Source organism: Ixodes scapularis, unplaced genomic scaffold (assembly GCF_016920785.2).
Source record: "Ixodes scapularis isolate PalLabHiFi unplaced genomic scaffold, ASM1692078v2 PGA_scaffold3__209_contigs__length_174095766, whole genome shotgun sequence".
In the NCBI taxonomy this organism is placed as follows: Eukaryota; Metazoa; Arthropoda; class Arachnida; order Ixodida; family Ixodidae; genus Ixodes; species Ixodes scapularis.
The window spans coordinates 77,324,802-77,342,022 of record NW_024609868.1 but is presented as its reverse complement, the minus strand read 5'-3'; the positions used below and the strand labels follow the sequence as shown (position 1 = coordinate 77,342,022).

General features: G+C 46.1%; 1 protein-coding gene across 1 annotated transcript in view; it reads right to left on the bottom strand.

The window, feature by feature from the left end:
* The window catches only part of LOC120837787 (procollagen galactosyltransferase 1-A), a 621,404-nt gene that overhangs the window by 37,509 nt on the left and 566,674 nt on the right, over window positions 1-17,221 (bottom strand). Inside the window, exons 9-10 of the mRNA XM_042292499.1 lie at window positions 13,678-13,752; window positions 8,419-8,476 (exon numbers count right to left, since the gene is read on the bottom strand). Coding sequence (XP_042148433.1) covers window positions 8,419-8,476; window positions 13,678-13,752 — 133 coding nt within the window. The remainder of the gene's footprint in view (window positions 1-8,418; window positions 8,477-13,677; window positions 13,753-17,221) is intronic.

Genomic DNA, 17,221 nt, shown 5'->3' with positions numbered 1-17,221 from the left:
CTGTTTGTGGGCTTCCCATTCTGATCGACGCATTCTACGTCCCTTTATGCAAATATCCCTCGCGCGTGTTGCAAACATGCTAGAAGACCTCGGACTTTCCGTCTCAGCGCAAAAAACAGCTGTGCTCGCTTGTTCCCGCCGCCCCTTTCGTCATGGATTTCCGCGGCTTACTTTATGTGGGACTCGAGTACCGCGCGTGCGTAGCTATCGATACTTGGGGGTCGATCTTGATTCCCGATTATGTTGGCGTCGGCACGTAACGAATCTCGTACGTCAGACGGCGATGACGACATCTCTCATTCGTCGACTTCGTGGACTTGAGTGGGGATCGTCCCCTAAAGCCCTACTATGCGTGCACCGGGCGCTTAACCTTTCCCGCATTCTTTATGCAGCGTCATATTTGCCGCCTACGCGATCTCTATGGGATCAGCTAGAACGATGCCACCGAGCCAGAATAAGAATGGCTCTTGGTTTTCCCTCGTACTCCCGAATCGATGCAACGTGGATTGAGGGCCGAGAGATGCCGGTAGCTTTACACGCTGTGAACCGTGCTCTTAAACATCTCGTTCGGCTTGCTGAGTCAACCAGTGGTGTCTCGCTATTTACTGACATGCAACAGCGTCACCTTTCACAATATGGCGGTCACTGCACCTCTCTAGTTGAGGCTCTCGGCTTCATACCCTCCGTCGATTCTCCTCCAGTTGACTCCCCGTGGAGCAAGCACCCGTTCACCATCTACGAGGACATCCCGGGTTTCCACGGAAAATCACGACACCCCAGTGTGGTTAGTCGAGCCCTGACAGAGGAGGTGATGACGTCTCGGCATTCCTCGTTTACGGCCATTTATACTGATGGCTCTGTCGACTTCATTCATGATGTCGCGTCTGCAGCTTACCACATCCCATCGGAACCCTGCTCATGGTCAGGACGGTTCGACCATGCCGTGTCGTCGACTACAGCTGAGCTGAGTGGAATCCACGCAGCTCTTCTTCACATCACGACGAAACCACCTAATAACTGGCTTCTGGCAACAGACTCTCGGTGTGCGGTGCATAATATCCTCAGCAGCAAAGGCGCCAATCCTGATTTGGTTTGTGAAATAATTAGGCTGGGTCATCTACTTGTCTCCCATGGTTCTAACCTGCGAGTACAGTGGATACCTTCGCACATTGGCTTACCCGGAAATGAGATGGCTGACCATCTGGCCTCAACCGCTCTAAAACTGCCCACTGCGACGTTGAATCTCCCCAGCCACTCTGACCCAAGATTGGCTATCAAGACTTGGATACAACACAAGCATCCCGTTTCCAGTGTGGCGTCTGATGAACCTCCTCCTCCAGCTTGTACGCGTGGCCTAACACGGAAGTTCGCTTCTCTTCTCCACCGCTTAAGAGCAGACTGCGCGTACACGCAAGTGAACCTGCACCGCATCAAAAAAAACAACCAGCCCCTTCTGCGAGCACTGCGATCAACCAGAAACGCTGACGCATATATTTTTTGAATGTGGACACTACAATACAGAAAGAATCATACTTCTAGCTTCACCGAAGAGCCTCGGTGTTTCACCCACCCTCGTGGATATGCTATTCCCCAAGGGTCCATCATCCACGTGCATACGTCTCCGAAAGACTGTGTTCAGCTTCTTGGATGCCTGTGGGCTTCTGGCAAGGCTGTGATGAGTGAGAAAATACGACCGCCGACTTCTCTTTTCGTGCTTGTGTGCCAGTGATAGTTTTTCTCGTGAAGTTTTCTGCGGGAATTTTGTGAACGTTCTGTGATGCTCGCGTTCTAGAATTGCCCATTTTCTCACTTTTGACTGATTTTTTGCCGACTTTTTATTTTACTTTAATTTGTTAACTTGTGTTTCGTCACCCTATATTTCTCATCACCATCTGTTCCCCCTCCTTTCCCCTGCATTCATTCTCATCAATACTGCAATAACCCAAGCCCGTGAAACTTTTCCACAGCCAGTGAGAAAAACCTCACGTCAGGCAAACACCACCACCACCACCACCACCATCACGTGACCCGATGTCACGTGAGATGAATTTCTCCCCTAAATTTAGCGAGAACGGAATTGGTAAGCAAGCCGCGTAGCGTGAACTTTTCCGATAAATTTAGAGAAGAAACTAAATTGCCGTGTGGTTCACGTACGTGACGTCAATTTCCTCGCCAAATTTAGCGAAGAAATTAACAACACGTGACCTCGTGTCACATGACCTACACATCAATTCAACTTCCCCGCTAAATTTAGCGGAGAAACTACATTGATGCGTAGGTCTGTGACATCCCATAATGCAACACTGCGCGCGCTGCATTATGGGACGCCACAGGCTACGGCTTCACAAAGTGCGGGCTCACGAAATCCAAAACAACTAACAAAAAAAAAAACCTTTGACGTTAAAATAGGAAAGCTGCGAAACGGAAATTTTAGTTCTATCCTAACTTTTAACAGCTTCAAGCTGTACGATTTCGAATCTTGAGCCTCGGTGTAACGCTAGTACGAAATCGGGGCTCAGTCGGTCGTCTCAGCGTTTTTCTTTTTAACGTCCTAAAGAGCTTTTGATTTCAGAAATGAGGCAACCCGCGGACGAACAAACGGAACACGTTGCCGCGGTATAATAACCTCTACAAATAAATAAATAAAAAACGAAGTTTCTTTTGTTTTGTTTTAAGACAGCTATTGTAAAAGTCACGTCAGAGCAGCCCACGTACCTTATCATCAATTCGGAATAACGCTCTCTAAGTCGAAGCGAATGCTGGGGGCAAGATTGGTAAACGCAATGCCACTTAGCGAAAGAAATGTCGTCCATAATGCGTTGGCTCGTTTTGTAGTCCAAAAAAGCCCTTGCGACACTATAGCCCGTTTGTACCTCTACCGTGCCGAGAGCTGAGCCAATAGGAGACGCTCGTAGCAAACGGGACGTTTTGAATCACGATACAGCGAGGTGTCGTACAGCTTTTTCGAAATCTAGTTTTCGAAATCTAGTGACACGTGGCTTAACCCTGTAGAGAGAGCAAGAGAGCCAGTTGAGCGAGATGTGCAACGACCGCTTACCTGTTTTTTTTTTTTTTTCTTTTCTTTTTATACAGTTTATGACGCAGTAGCGATTGCACGATCATAAGTAGGTATATACAGCCCCGTCCGTGCCGAAACCCGGCGAAGACGAGAATCGAGCCCAGAGGGTACCTGGAATCTGCGGCACGCGAACTTCGTTGTTTCCATATCAGTTTTTGTTGTTTTTCGGTCCTCTAGCAAGACGCCACCCTTTCTAAATTAAGATGACAACAGCTTTAGGTATTTAAACGTGATCCTATAGGTCACCGCGCATCAACGGGCCATCGAAAGCAGTTAGTGCGTAAAGGCGAAATCGGTTTAGAACGGGGCGACGTTTCTTGCTCCGCTGGACGCGACAAATTACTGCTAAGGTGCACGGGCAAGCTGGACGAGATTACAACGATAATTTAATCCCTTTATATCCCACTTGTTCCCCCTTCTCCGGGTATTATTATCGTCATTCTTGTCCAGCACGCCTGTGCACCTTTGCAGTAATTCCATTATCGTCGATAAAACCTTTAAATGCGGGCCGTTCAACCTCGTTAGTGTTGGACTGCGGTGGCAGCTGTTAAAACCCATTTGCTTTACCGACGTCTAACTCCCGGTTAGCCCAGTTGGTAGAACGCTCCGCTGGAAATGGATAGGTCCCTAGTTCGATACCAGGACCAGGCGGATTTTTTGTCTTTTCAGTCGCTCATCGACCATTTAGTTGTGCTTCGAGTTTTGTGTTTGTACAAATTACTGGCCGCTTTTTAAAAACCATATATTCAACAATGCCGACAAACACAGCACTGATCGAACAGGAAAAAAAAAATCTAGGGGGAAGGAAACACAGGCACAGTTCATGAGCTTGGGGACAGAGTTGCGGTTGTCCCTCCCAGGTGTGTCACTTTTGTTTCCAGGTTTTCAGTAAGATTCAGTAAGTAATAGAATCGGTGTGAGTTGACTATTAGTTCAGTTACTTATGGCGGAGCTTATACTTGCATGCCCCCTGGATGTTGTTAACATCGAGGGGACATGCGCATGACCAGAATACTCGCAAGAGGTCCCGGTACCGAGAAGAGAAGGAAGCAATTTAAAGGGTGTAGTTCTCGACGAGACAAGCAGCCCCGTGAACAGTTCAGGGTGCATTCTGTGCCATCCCAAAGTGATAAGTGCAGATGAACACTCCTTCATTAAAATATTTTTTTTTCGAAGACAGTTTTAATTTTGGATTCCTCTGTTTTGCCCGAGTTTGATAAAAAGCGGCTCGGGCGTTATTTTTCGGAGTTTATCTGCATGTACCGAAAGCCCACAAAACTACTATTTTTTTTTCTTCCATATTCAAATTATTCGTTTAGCTTTAAACTGGAAAAGGGAGAAAGAGAGATAAAAGCAACGCATGACACGGACCCCTTGTTGATGTAAGCAGAACACGTCGACATTTCGGTCTTCTTAAGGCTGACTTTACTAAGCCGCCCCTTTCAATAGATGGTTAGTTTAAGCAGCGCTTCTGGAATATCGGACCCCGCCTACGTGAATACCAAAGCACGATATAAGTATGAGGTTTTCGTGGGTCTTTTTTGTGTTTTCATTTTCAAAACTAGAATAAGTTAAGCCTAAATCCGGTCATGGATCACAGGCATACGGAGTCCGAATTATCCAAAGGGACGTCAGGACTGATTACCGCTATTTTTAATTTCGTGGTTTCGCTGGAGGGACATCGCGCCTGAGGGCTACGGCGCTCGGCACAGAAATGCTGAGTTTGCATAATTTGTTTACATTATTATTTTTTTTAAATACAAATAACAATCTGAAATTGAAACGATGTTGTTTTCCTTGATAGAAAATGCTCGCATAAAACTGACAATTTTGTAACGAATCGTTTAGTCCAGAATTATTTCGTGACTAGAATATTTTAGTACCATGCATTTAGGGACACTTCGATTTCTTAATTTATGAATCTTATAAACGCAGCAGTTGTTTTAGAATATGGTAGCTTTTCTTTTACATATACGAATAAAAACAGAAAGTAGGACTGGCTGTTTATTAAAAGTCCATTTCGGTAATCAAGTAAATATTTCATGAATCAATAGCGCCATGTCGGGAATACTTGAGACAAATAGTAGGAAAATTCAAATTTTGCTAAAATTGTTTACGCAATCATAACGTTCATTTAAGAAAAAGAAAACCGTAGAAGAACAGAATTCAAGGTCATTAGTACAACTATATTCCACTTCCGACATACCTTCAAGCCTTTTCGTTTTTTTATTCTTCTCGTCATTCTCAATAAGATGCTATTTAAAACTAATTTCTGCCGTACAAACCTCACGACTTGAGGCGGCTGACGTTGCTTCATGAGCCACGTAGAATTTATTTCAGAGAAGGCACGTCATATCCAAACGGAGTCACACGAATAACGAATATTTTATTTCGCCAAAATGCTCCCAACGTATCACATTTGTAGAGGTGAGATATGCCCTCTGTATACCGACACTTCATTTCCCAATTTATTTTTGCCTCAGAATGCATTAAAATATGCCAAGGTGCCACAGGGAAGTCCTTTGGGGTCCATGTTTTTGAAAAGTTACGGAAATGATTTAGGAATTTTGCCGTTACAGTCTAAGATATATCAGTATTCTGATGGCACCATACGATAACTATAATGATTCAAGGAGATATAAATCCATTATTGGTATGGTTTAATTCAGATGTTATTTCAATTAATGTTGCGAAAATTAAGCTTATGTGCTTCCGAAATGCTCACAAACGAATTTTATTGACACTTACGATTTTATATTATTCGTCTCAGTGTTAGAATTGTCAATGCAAACCTTTGCCTTATAATCATAAATCTGCCAAATATTTAGATTTACATGTTGACGATTACTTTATTTGTACATACTGCTGGCCCGTGGGGCCGTGGCAGGGAGGAACAAACACACACACACACAAAAAAAAGAATATGACTCATACCTCCAACAGAGCTACGAACAATAAAGTAATTACAAGTTTAAATGCCATGGAATCGACAAGTTGAACATGTTACTAAAAGACTGCGCGCGGTTTCAGCTTATTTATTTAAGATCAGAAGTATGAGGAGCATGAACATAATATACTCGTGTTCAGATCTTTAGCGGAATCTATTGTACGAAAGAAGATTAGTTATATGATCACTGTTTGCGGTACAAAAATAATCAATAGACAGCATTTTAAAACATATGATAAATAACAGTTCATACAGAACATCTTATAAAATATTATAACTAAAAAAAAAGGAACTCAAGATTTAAAAAAAAACTTTAATATATATGTTACGCTTATAAATTATTATTATGATTCTACTTTAAGCTCGAGGTTCGCAAGGAAAAAGACGGTGTACAGAGAGGTTTGAGATACCTAGAGTATATACGCAAAACGGAAAATATGTATAAAGTATAATATATAGTATACCTTCCTTCCTAAGCTCCTTAAGAATGCTGAAACAATAACTAAAAAAATGGTGCCCCTTCTATGTTCCTTAATATTGTGACAGGAATTTAGAGAATTTTATGGCTTTTGCATCTTTGTTCTTGACTGATTGTTTTCGGCCTACACACTAAGAAATGCCTGCGCGTCTACTTACCCGCAGAGCACTCAAAGAGCCCATCATTGCTATCTAGGAAATCAGGTCAGCAAATGATGAGGCGGAACATCCGTTTAGACCTTACACTCTAAAAAAAGCCCGTGAGTCTGCTTTCCCGCACAACACTCGGAGAGCCAATCATCGCAACTTACGGAGGCAGCTTAGCGAATGACAATGCCGAAACATATGTTTAGACCAAAAAACGCAGTCTGAGTTGTGACATTAAGCAATGCAAGCGTGACGTTTTGCATTGCTTAATGTCATAACTCAGACTGCGTTTTTCGGTCTAAACATATGTTTCATCATTGTCATTCGCTGAGCTGCTTCCGTAAGTTGCGCTGATTGGCTCTCCGAGTGTTGTGCGTGAAAGTAGACGCACAAACATTTTTAGACTGTAAAATGAAGTCTGGGCTGTGGCATGACGCAATGCAAATCGTCATGCGTGCATTGCGTAATGCCACAGCGCAGACTTAATTTTGGGGTCTGAACAGATGCTCCGCCTTATCATTCGCTGAGCGCCTTATCATTCGCTGAGCTGATTTCCTAGATCGCAATGGTTGGCTCTTTGAGTGTTTTGCGGGTAAGTAGACGCGCAGGCATTTCTTACAGCGTGTCTATAGTCGGTAACAGGCTAAGAATTGAGTGCGCGCTCCGTTCGTAGCACACACAGCCGAAGCCTGCTGAAAGACAACAAGCGCGTGCTGGAGGCGGAGCTTCCACTAAAGTCTTAGCCTGTCACCGACTCTAAACGCATTTACTGATGAAACTTCGTAGCACCAAAAGGGCTACGGAATTCTGACGAAAATTCAAGCAGTGACGCACTTTCTTTTAGGATGTTTTCTTTAATTTAATGATGGTCCACGTGTCGAAAGAAAAAAAAATAATCAAAAAGAGTACATTCTCATAACCCGCCTTAAAAAAAGAGGTACTCCGTCAGGCGCCGTGCGAGTTTATAATTTCGGGTGCGACCGTGGCGTACCATTTGCCATTTTGGTGTAGAAGTACCTCAACGGTCCAGCGCAAAAAGCTATCAACGTCGGTCGGTGGCTGTGCGCGGCTTTATGGGACCCGATCTATTGAAGAACGGGAGCAGCAGCTGCAGGTTTGTTGCAGCAATATATTGCGATAAGCAAATGTAACCGTACAAATTCAATGCCGCATCGTGAAAACACGGCCATCCTGCCATACGTGCCTCACACAAAACCAGCGAGACCATCGCTTAAAGAGGTACTAAACTTTCTCACCCCCCCCCTTTTTTTTCTCTCCAAAAGTAATAAAACAAACAAAAAAATGTTTATGTGTTACACCAGAAACACCAGAAAACTAACTTCTCCAGAAAAATAAATGTAACGGGACATTTACGCTGCGAGACTCGTTTTGAGGTGGGAGCTTTTCCGAAAAATTCTTCTACCCTTATTTCGAGACGCCCAGGAAGACAGAAACATCTTGCGGAATCGCTGAAATGAGTCACGCCACGTAAATATTCCGCTAACCTTATTGTTTTTTTTTTATTTCGCTGAAAATTTATGATGTGACACATGCGCCGTACACAGGCACTTAAAGTATTGCGATATATCTTTTTTCAGTTTACTGTTTTTTTTTTTTTTTTTTTTTTAGAGGACGGAAAGACGCGCTTGCCAATGTTCGTATATCAAATGCATATAAATGCAAACGCAGGACGACAGCAGGCACCTCGTACTGTCGGGTTCTGGCCGACATTAGGCAGAACCAGGATATTCAGGACATCATAACTCACGTCTTTCCAGATATTGTAGTGGCTCATGAAGCAGCCAATCTCCCCAGCAGTGATGGGCCTGCAATGAGACAAAAAAGGACGGTCTTTGGCTTTTTTTTTTTTTTTCTAGCCACTATACAGTCAAAATTATCTTCCTTATTACCCTTCCTCCCTTTTTTTTGCACGTCCTCTATTTGTCATGTTTGCGAAAGTTGTTCCCCGTCGCGAAGGGCAATATTTCCTCATGGGCCATTTCCTGTTCCACTCTGTAAACAACGATCGCGTAGTTCCTACCCCTCTTGCCCCGGGGTAGCTCTGCCAAAGTAGCCGATGGCTCTGATGAAATAAATAAATGTTTTCGCTCGCTCTCCAGCACGCGAGGCGCGTTTTTGCTTGCTTATTCGACGTGTTTTGTGTCCTTTGAACACACGTTCACGTATACGCGAAGAGGCGTTCAAACACGGCACGTTTCTCTTGTCCGCGGTAAATAAATCTACCCAAAAGAAAAAAAATAATTAATGTAACGAGATGATGCGGCTCATTATAAAAGGATATAAACTCTGTTGGGCTTGCACGACCCGATATTCCGTCGTCTTGCTGCAATGCTTCGTGACGGCCTCTGTCACCTGCCGGTATGTTCAGCACACCGGCTGCCATGCATTTGTTTGTCTTTTGTGCTGGTAGAACGAGCCACATTTTTTTCCTCGGAATATTTCTTAAATAGACGCCGTATAGATCCGTAGTTCTCACAAACTTGTACACACACGCACAAAAAAAAAAAAAAAAGAGTTGAATGGCAGTGTACATAAGGCGAGCCGAAGGATGCTGGAAATGCAGTCTTCGGGAAAAGTACACTCGGACGTATGAATCACAAAAGGCCTAGTGGTGGGTGCATATCGTATCTATACGAATAAATCAAATAGCCCATTTTCCTTCGTTGTTGACTCATCTAAAGCCCGGGCCCCAGAATAATAATAAACCGCTGTCAAAGCTTTCTTCTTTTTTTCTCTTTAGCTGGGCTTTGTCAACTATAGTAAAGTGCCACCCAGGACACACACCGACTAACACACACAAACACATGCACGTACATCCACCAACACACGCATAACACGCACGCACGCACACACATACCAAAAAAAAGAGCAAATAATGCGGAAGTCATTCTTCTGGCTCTGCGCTAGCGTGTGGTGTACTCTTGTTTCCCCGGATCGGTTTCCGTCGTGGTGTGTTCCAATACAAAGAACCCACTCAAGATGGCCCCGTTTAGGGAGTCTAGGGAATCGACCCCAGACTCCTCGGCCATCTTTCCGCCTCTTCCCAGTATTTCGGGACCGGAGCATCAGCTGATATCGACCACCGTGCCACTGCGTAAAACACAGGGCGAGCCTCTTCGCTGTGGACTCCTGGGAGAGTAGTGCCTGTCCACGACTCGATCATAAAAGCTCCGCTTTCTTGTACTAAGGAAGAAAAGCGAGTTGTAACGCCTTTTCCCGAGCCTGTCCTTCGTGATGTCCGCAACAACCATAAAGTTGCGGTCCAGGCCAATACGACAGCTGACCTTCGCATTCGGTCAGTGCCCAATGAATATTGAAGCCGGTACTTGAAATCCCAGGATGGTGGTCACGGCTGTGGTGAAACATTATGCATTATTTTTCTTTTTTTAATATAATTTGTTCTTTGCGTAATATTTCATCGGTATTTTACTTTACCAGTTTCGTATCATGCCAACCACACGCCGCAAAACTTGTGTTGCCAAACTAGCCTAGCGTTCACATTAAGTTAAGCATTCCCTTAAATTTAACGTTTTTTTTTTTTGTTTGTAGCTGCGTTTAGCGAGATGCTTTAACACAGAATGTGTTTTTTCTATGAGAAAATCGTCATGAACGAGCGTCATGACGGAGCATTGTACACAGAGTTAAAGTTATTTATGACGTAAAACAAAAAAAAGTAATGACACAAAATAAAAAAAATAAAACGTATATATGAATAAAAAAAAGAGCTCGAACCGGTAGTAGCCGAATACCATAGAGTATAGACCGTTTTCTTTATAAACGCCACTAGGCGGTGCCCGGGTCTTTGAAATTCCAGCCTAATGCGGTGTTTTTAATATTCTCGTGAACCAACTTTGCCTCCTCCAAAACGTTAAATCGTACAGCCAAAGGCCTTCGCTTAATCTCCGACTTTGTTGTCTGTATAGAATTTATGCTTCCTAGCACTGGTGACATAAGCAAGCTCGACAGGCTCGCAAAGACGGAGCGATCGGAAGTCACTTGGGACGCAAGCAGTTTTTAATGTTTCTAAAGGCCCGTTCACACTCTTGCGACCGAGTAAGACCGAGAGAAACCAGACGAGTTTTTAAGCCTCTTGAGATCTCTTAGGACCAGCTCCGCTGCAGCGCATCCGGTCCTAAGAAGTCGCAAAAGGCTTAAAGACCGGTCTGGTCTCTCTCGGTCTTACTCGGTCGCAAGAGTGTGAAAGGCGCTTAAAGAACAACGAGGTAGAGGGCCTTAGAGCGATAAACTGGCAGTTGAAAGTAACCCCCATTTGGCCGTCGCCATGTTGCACATTTTTTAGCATTAGTTTTACGTCTAGATATTAACGAAGTACTGCGCACAAATAATTGCTTATTAATCTTTAATAACAGCACCGACGACATAAGTTACGTTTTGTTAGTTTTTTAAGTCCAAAAAGTACTTTTACGACAAAAACTCGGGCAACTTCGATATGCCTCCGCCACATGCCGTCAGTCGCGGTGCTGTATTATAGGTTTTTATTCGAGCTAGACACGGACCTCCGGAGCTAACAGTATTGAAAATATAGTTTATCATGTTTTTAGTGCGATTGCAACACAAATCTCGGAACTGTTTTGCGTAAAACCCTCAAGATTGGGTCACGTGTCTAGTGGTCAAAATTATACAACATGTCGGCAGCCAAGTGGGGGCCACTTTTGCCTCGCAAACCAGTTTACCGCTTTAAGCCCTTTTACCTCGTTGGTAAACAGTAAAAGGATAGTCACTGAGCCGTGTAGCATATCGTCTCTGGAAGCATTGCTCTCCCAAAAAAACGTGCCGGCGAGAGCGGTGTAACGTCATACCGTGTTTGTGCTCGCCTCATCAACGTCACGCATTGCCTAAAAGCCATACAAGGTGGCGCCTGTGCGGTGCACTGGTTCGCTTGGTTTCGTTCTGACTGACATCTCTGGTGCACAATAAATAAACTAGCACAAACCTCACACGGAGTGTGGTTTGTGTGGTCAGCATGATCAAGCTTGCGTACATTTTTAGAGCGCAGCTCTTCGGCGCCCGTTTCGGGCTTGAGCGGCGTCGCCGTCGCCGTCGGCGTAACCGCGCAGTGCATTATGGGAAGCATCCCATAATGTACCGCGGTGGCGCGCGCATTGCATTATAGGACGTTTTCCATAATTCGCGGCGCGGGAGAGAGGAGGGGGAGAGGAAGGAGGGAGGAGGAAGATAGAGTAGGAGGAGGGAGGAGACGAGGGGGAGGAGGCGAGGAACACGGGAGGAGTTGATGAGCACGGAGGAGGAGAGGGTACGGATGAGGAGGAGGGGCATACCGTCCCCTCCGTGAACTCCCTCCTCCTCCTCAAGAGCCGCGCTCTAATTCGGCATTACAGGGAGTTCTAAACGTCTTCCATTTTTTTTATGTAGTTGCTATCTTCACTAGGTAACAATTACTATACCTACTTTTTTTCGTTGCATAAGAGATAGCATAGCCGCGGCTTTCCAGAGGCCAAATAAATAATAAATACTACTTCTACTAATACTCGTACTAAAAAAAGAGAAACAAAGAAACTTTCATACACTAGAGTGATGAAGGTTGTACCCGACTCCAAATGTTTCAAGCTCCAACAAATCAGGCTCAATATATTAAGCGACAGCACAAAATGCATTTTGCATGTTACACAAGTAACCTTCACACCAATGTTACGCCACGGTCACACTGGCGCTTTAACCGTATCCGCAAAGCGGTTGCAAACGGGGTTGCTCCAACATGCAATACAAATTCACGCGCATTTGATGATGAAACCGGGCGGATCCGCTTTGGGATTGCGATTCGAACGCCAGCGTGAATGCGGCCCGAGGAAGGATACAGGAAGAACATGAGTAAGTTTTATTTTTGACATCCATAATCTCCAAAAGGCGCAATTCCATAAAAGCATAATGGCAACAAACGAGTACAGCCGTGCGATGGGATCTCAACGCAGGCTAATGAATACTTAGCTTTCTGTGTTTGTAGTGACATTGATCTCGATACAGTTTCTTTTGGTGCTCGCGGACGTTTTTCTTTCTTTATTACTTCTTCTGTGGCACTTGTTATTCCGCGGGACTGATGTTAAGAACAAATGTTGTACGTCAGTGATTCCTGAGCGTTTCAATTTCAGTTTCTGAACAGCAAGATTTCACAGCTAATACAAATTAAACACAACCAAGACTAAAAACAACAACAAAAAATGCATTTCAGCAAGATTAGCTGTTCATAATGACTAAAGTGAGTCTGTTTGTTAAAGCACCTTCTCAAAACAAGGGCAGCGTTTTGTACACCGCAACTCTCCGTTTCGACTAACCGCTGTGCTGGAACCTGCTCTTTATATCGTCGACGCCACCACAGAGAAGCCAAGTTTTCGCTCTTTCATTTTCCCGCGAGCCGCTTTGTGAACACCCCTTGGGACCTTTTTGTGCGGGACCGTTTTGTCCGGGACAATTTTGTCCGGGACCATTTTGCCCAGGACTATTTTGTTCGGGGCCATTTTGTCCGGATTCCAGACATCAAGAAGTCTCAATGGAAAAAGAAGTTTCGTGAATATTCTTTTTTTAAATTTAAAAGCAAATACTGCTTGCGAGCTTTCTTGAATGCGAAAAAAGGTAAATGATTGGGGTTATGGGGATATTTATACAGCGTGTAGTTGGTCAGCCATTAAAGTTGCGACGAGTCACACGCTGTAGATGAGCAATTCGGCCAGTGCAGTACAACCGCTAGCCTGGGGTCTTTAACGTGCACCGCGCAGTAGTGATACAGGACCGCACGCCGGCACGATGCTCATCCAGATCGAAACGGGCAGGGGTGGGGCTCGAACCCAGGATTCCTGGGTTCTTTATGGTGGACACCATAAAGATGCCGTTGGCCACGCATCTGTTTGGGATTCAAGATCATCTACCAGACAATTTATTTCATTCAGTCGTGATTCGATTCCAAAACTGAATCAGGACTGCTAGGAGTTCGGGGAACGCCATTCGTATGAAGTTTTGGAAGTAAGTTTACCTGTTGTGATAAGGGTCCGCATACTCTGGTAGCATCTGAATCCCATGTTCTGCAATGTAGCTCTCGTTCAAAGACCTGCAAAGAGACACAAAACAAGATCAGCTCCGAAGTTCTTTGCATGGCTGTCGATACGTATTTGAAAACTGCTCCCAGCTTCACATAATTTTGTGGAAAGCGTGGAGCGTTAAATCAAACAACAGGAACTTCTCGTAGAAAGCCCGGCAGATAGCAGATGGGCAGGCTCAGTAACAGAGGCAGAACGATCGCCAAAGGGTAATTATTATAAAAAAACAAAACTGATACAAGGCGCACACACACAAAAAAATAGGGGAACACAACAAAGAAAGGTTCTATGTTTTCACCAAAGGGCTTTACATAATATAAATAACAGAAACAAAATGGGTCAAACAATTAGAGTATTGGTGGCGATGAGCCCTCCCAATGCCATTTCAATTAAACTTGCCGTGACAATAAACCAAAGTGCAGCCACAAAAAACACAAAAAACACACACACACCACAGTTTGAACGCACAGAAAGCACCGTTCAACATTTGAGTTCATTGAAATTTTATGGTAGAGGTGTTGCTATCTCATATAATGCATATAACGAGTCTACAATAAATCATCCCCCCCCCCAAAAAAAAAGAATAGTTTTATTAGTAAGAAACATCCAAGATAAACCTCATCTTCAAATGTTACTCAACGTCAGCTGTAAAAAAAGTGAAAGCCGTTTACAAATCCCTGTAACGCCGAATTGGAGCGCAGCTCTTGAGGAGGAGGAGTGAAGGGTACTGAGGGAAGGGTAGACCCCTCCCCCTTCTCCTCCTCCTCCCCTCATTCTTTAATATGCTCCGGGGGGGGGGGGGGGTCACGTGACCTCGGGGGGTGTGTGTCACGTGACTTCGGGGAGGGGGTCACGTGACCTCGGGAGGCGTGACCTGGGGGTCACCTCAAGGTCACGTGACCCCCAAGGTGACCCCCACGTGACCTTGGGGGCACGTGACCTGGAGGGGTCACGTGACCTCGGGGGGTCACGTGACCTGGGGGTCACCTTGGGGTCACGTGACCTTGAGATGACCTTGGAAGGGGTCACGTGACCTCGGGGGTCACGTGACCTTGAGGAGGAGACCACGTGACCTCGGGGGTCACGTGACCTCAGAGGGGTCACGTGACTTTGGGGTCACGTGACCTTCACAGGGTCACATGGGGTCATCTTGGGGTCACGTGACCTTGAGATGACCTTGGAAGGGGTCACGTGACCTTGGGGGTCACGTGATCCCAAGATGACCCCACGTGACCCCCAATGTCACGTGACCTTAGGGGTCACGTGACCTTGAGATGACCTTGGGAGGGGTCCGTGACCTTGGGGGTCACGTGACCTTGGGATGACCTTGGTGACGCCGACGCCGCTCAAGCCGGGAACGGGCCCCTAAGAGCTGCGCTCTAAAATGCTTTAATTTGCAGATACTGCGCGTTTAGTCATGCCTGTAGAAGACCCGAACCGCAACGCCGCAGAGTTCGGCATTTTAGGTCGCCCTCACTCACCCTCACCCTCACAGCTACACTCACCCTCAACCACTCACTCGCCCTCATCCTCACAGTCACACTCACCCTCAGTCCTTCACTCACCCTCACTGAACCTCACGGCCCTCACGCCACTCACCGCCCCTCACGCACTCATAGCCCTCACGCCACTCACCACCCTAACGCCCCTCACGCAACTCACCGCCCTCACGCACTCATACCCCTCACGAACCCATGGCCCCCTCACCGCCCTCACGCACTCATGGCCCTCGCGCCACTCAACGCCCTCGCGCACTTATGGCCCGTGCGCCACTCACCGCCCTCACGCCCCTCACGCCACTCACCGCACTCACGCTACTCAGGCACGCTTCAGACGGGGCAATTTCGCCCAGAAACTTGACGTCGCAACACCAGCAACACGGGCTGCCCAGGTTCACATGCAGCAACCAACTGCTGCAATTTGCGATCATCATCATGACATTTTATTTTTCTTGCACTATTTAGACAAACAATGGCGCGCCGTAAACGTGTTTTTATGCATTTAAATCTAGTTGAAAATACTAATGCATCTTTTTGAAACAGTTTATTTCCAAAAACAATCAATTTTAAACCAGAGCCAAGTCTTTTGTTGTCATCATCACCGGCACGAGGTATCACGTAAAAATATCGCGTCCCTGATTGGATGCAGCCGCTTCAAACGTCTTCAGATTGCTCCGAGTTGCTTGCTTGTTTCGAGCCGGCCTCGATCTCAGCAATTCGTGTCGACCTAGGGAAAGCTAGGGAACAACCCGCCAGCAACACCAAAATTGATGAGAAAGTAGCTCCGTCTGAAGCGGGCCTCACACACTCATTGCCCTCACGCCCCTCACGCATGCATGGCCCTCACACCCCTCAAGCACTCACCGCCCTCACGCACTCATACCCCTCACGACCCTCATGCCACTCACACACTCACCGCCCTCACACCCCTCACGCACTCACCGCCCTCCCGGCCTTCACGCTGTCATACCCCTCACTGCCCTCACGGCCCTCATGCCACTCACACACTCACCGCCCTCACGCCCCTCACGCGCTCATGGCCCTCACACCGCTCACGCACTCACCACCCTCACGGCCCTAACGCACTCATGGCACTCACCGCCCTCACGCCCCTCACGCACTCATGGCCCTCACACCCCTCACGCACTCAGCGCCCTCCCGGTCTTCACAGCCCTCACGGCCCTCACTCACCCTCATGAATTTTCCTGGTTCCTGGCTCGGTCCTCACAGCCCTCGCGTCCTGTTTGCCTATCCGTCTTCGTAATAGTCTTTATTGTGCGCTTTCACTACTTTCAACCTACTCACCCTCACCTCACATGCGAAGATGAGGGTGAGTGAGGGCCCTCATGAGTAAGGTTTGCCGAGGTATACACTGCCGTCACTGCTTTCCAAGAACGTTTAATGCAGTTTGTTAATATCGATTGCGTCCATGTTTAGACAATGGAAAACTAGTCTGCCTTAAAATGTGGCGAATCAGGTACCCACCATAAACAGCCCATAAGTTAGCACAGTGCGACCTCGGAGTCTTTGATTAGGACGTATCACGCCGCAGCGATCACGAGAAAATAATCCCGGTAACCCACTCGCAGATATCAAGACCGACAGGAGCTGTACTTGAAACAGCAAATTATCCATTTTTGTTCTTGAGGAGTATCAAACGCTGGCCAGCAGACGTACAAAAGTATTAATAAAAAAGAAAAGAGAAGCAAACGTAGTGAAGTGAGAGTAAAACAAAAACACATCGGCAACAGCAATATTTCAGCGAGAAGGGCAAGCAGCGGCTGGCAAAGGGCGATAGTGTCTCATTGTTTCAACGCGCGTCGATCGAGTCCAAAACCGAAAATTGGAAAGGAGCCCGAGGAGGAGCGACAGTGAAGAGCGTGCGGGGAGGAACGTCAGCGTAGAAAAAAAGAATATCCCCCGTCGAGATGGGCGGCCCGAAAGCCTGGCCTTCAAAGCGGGCGCCACGAGAGAAGCGGAG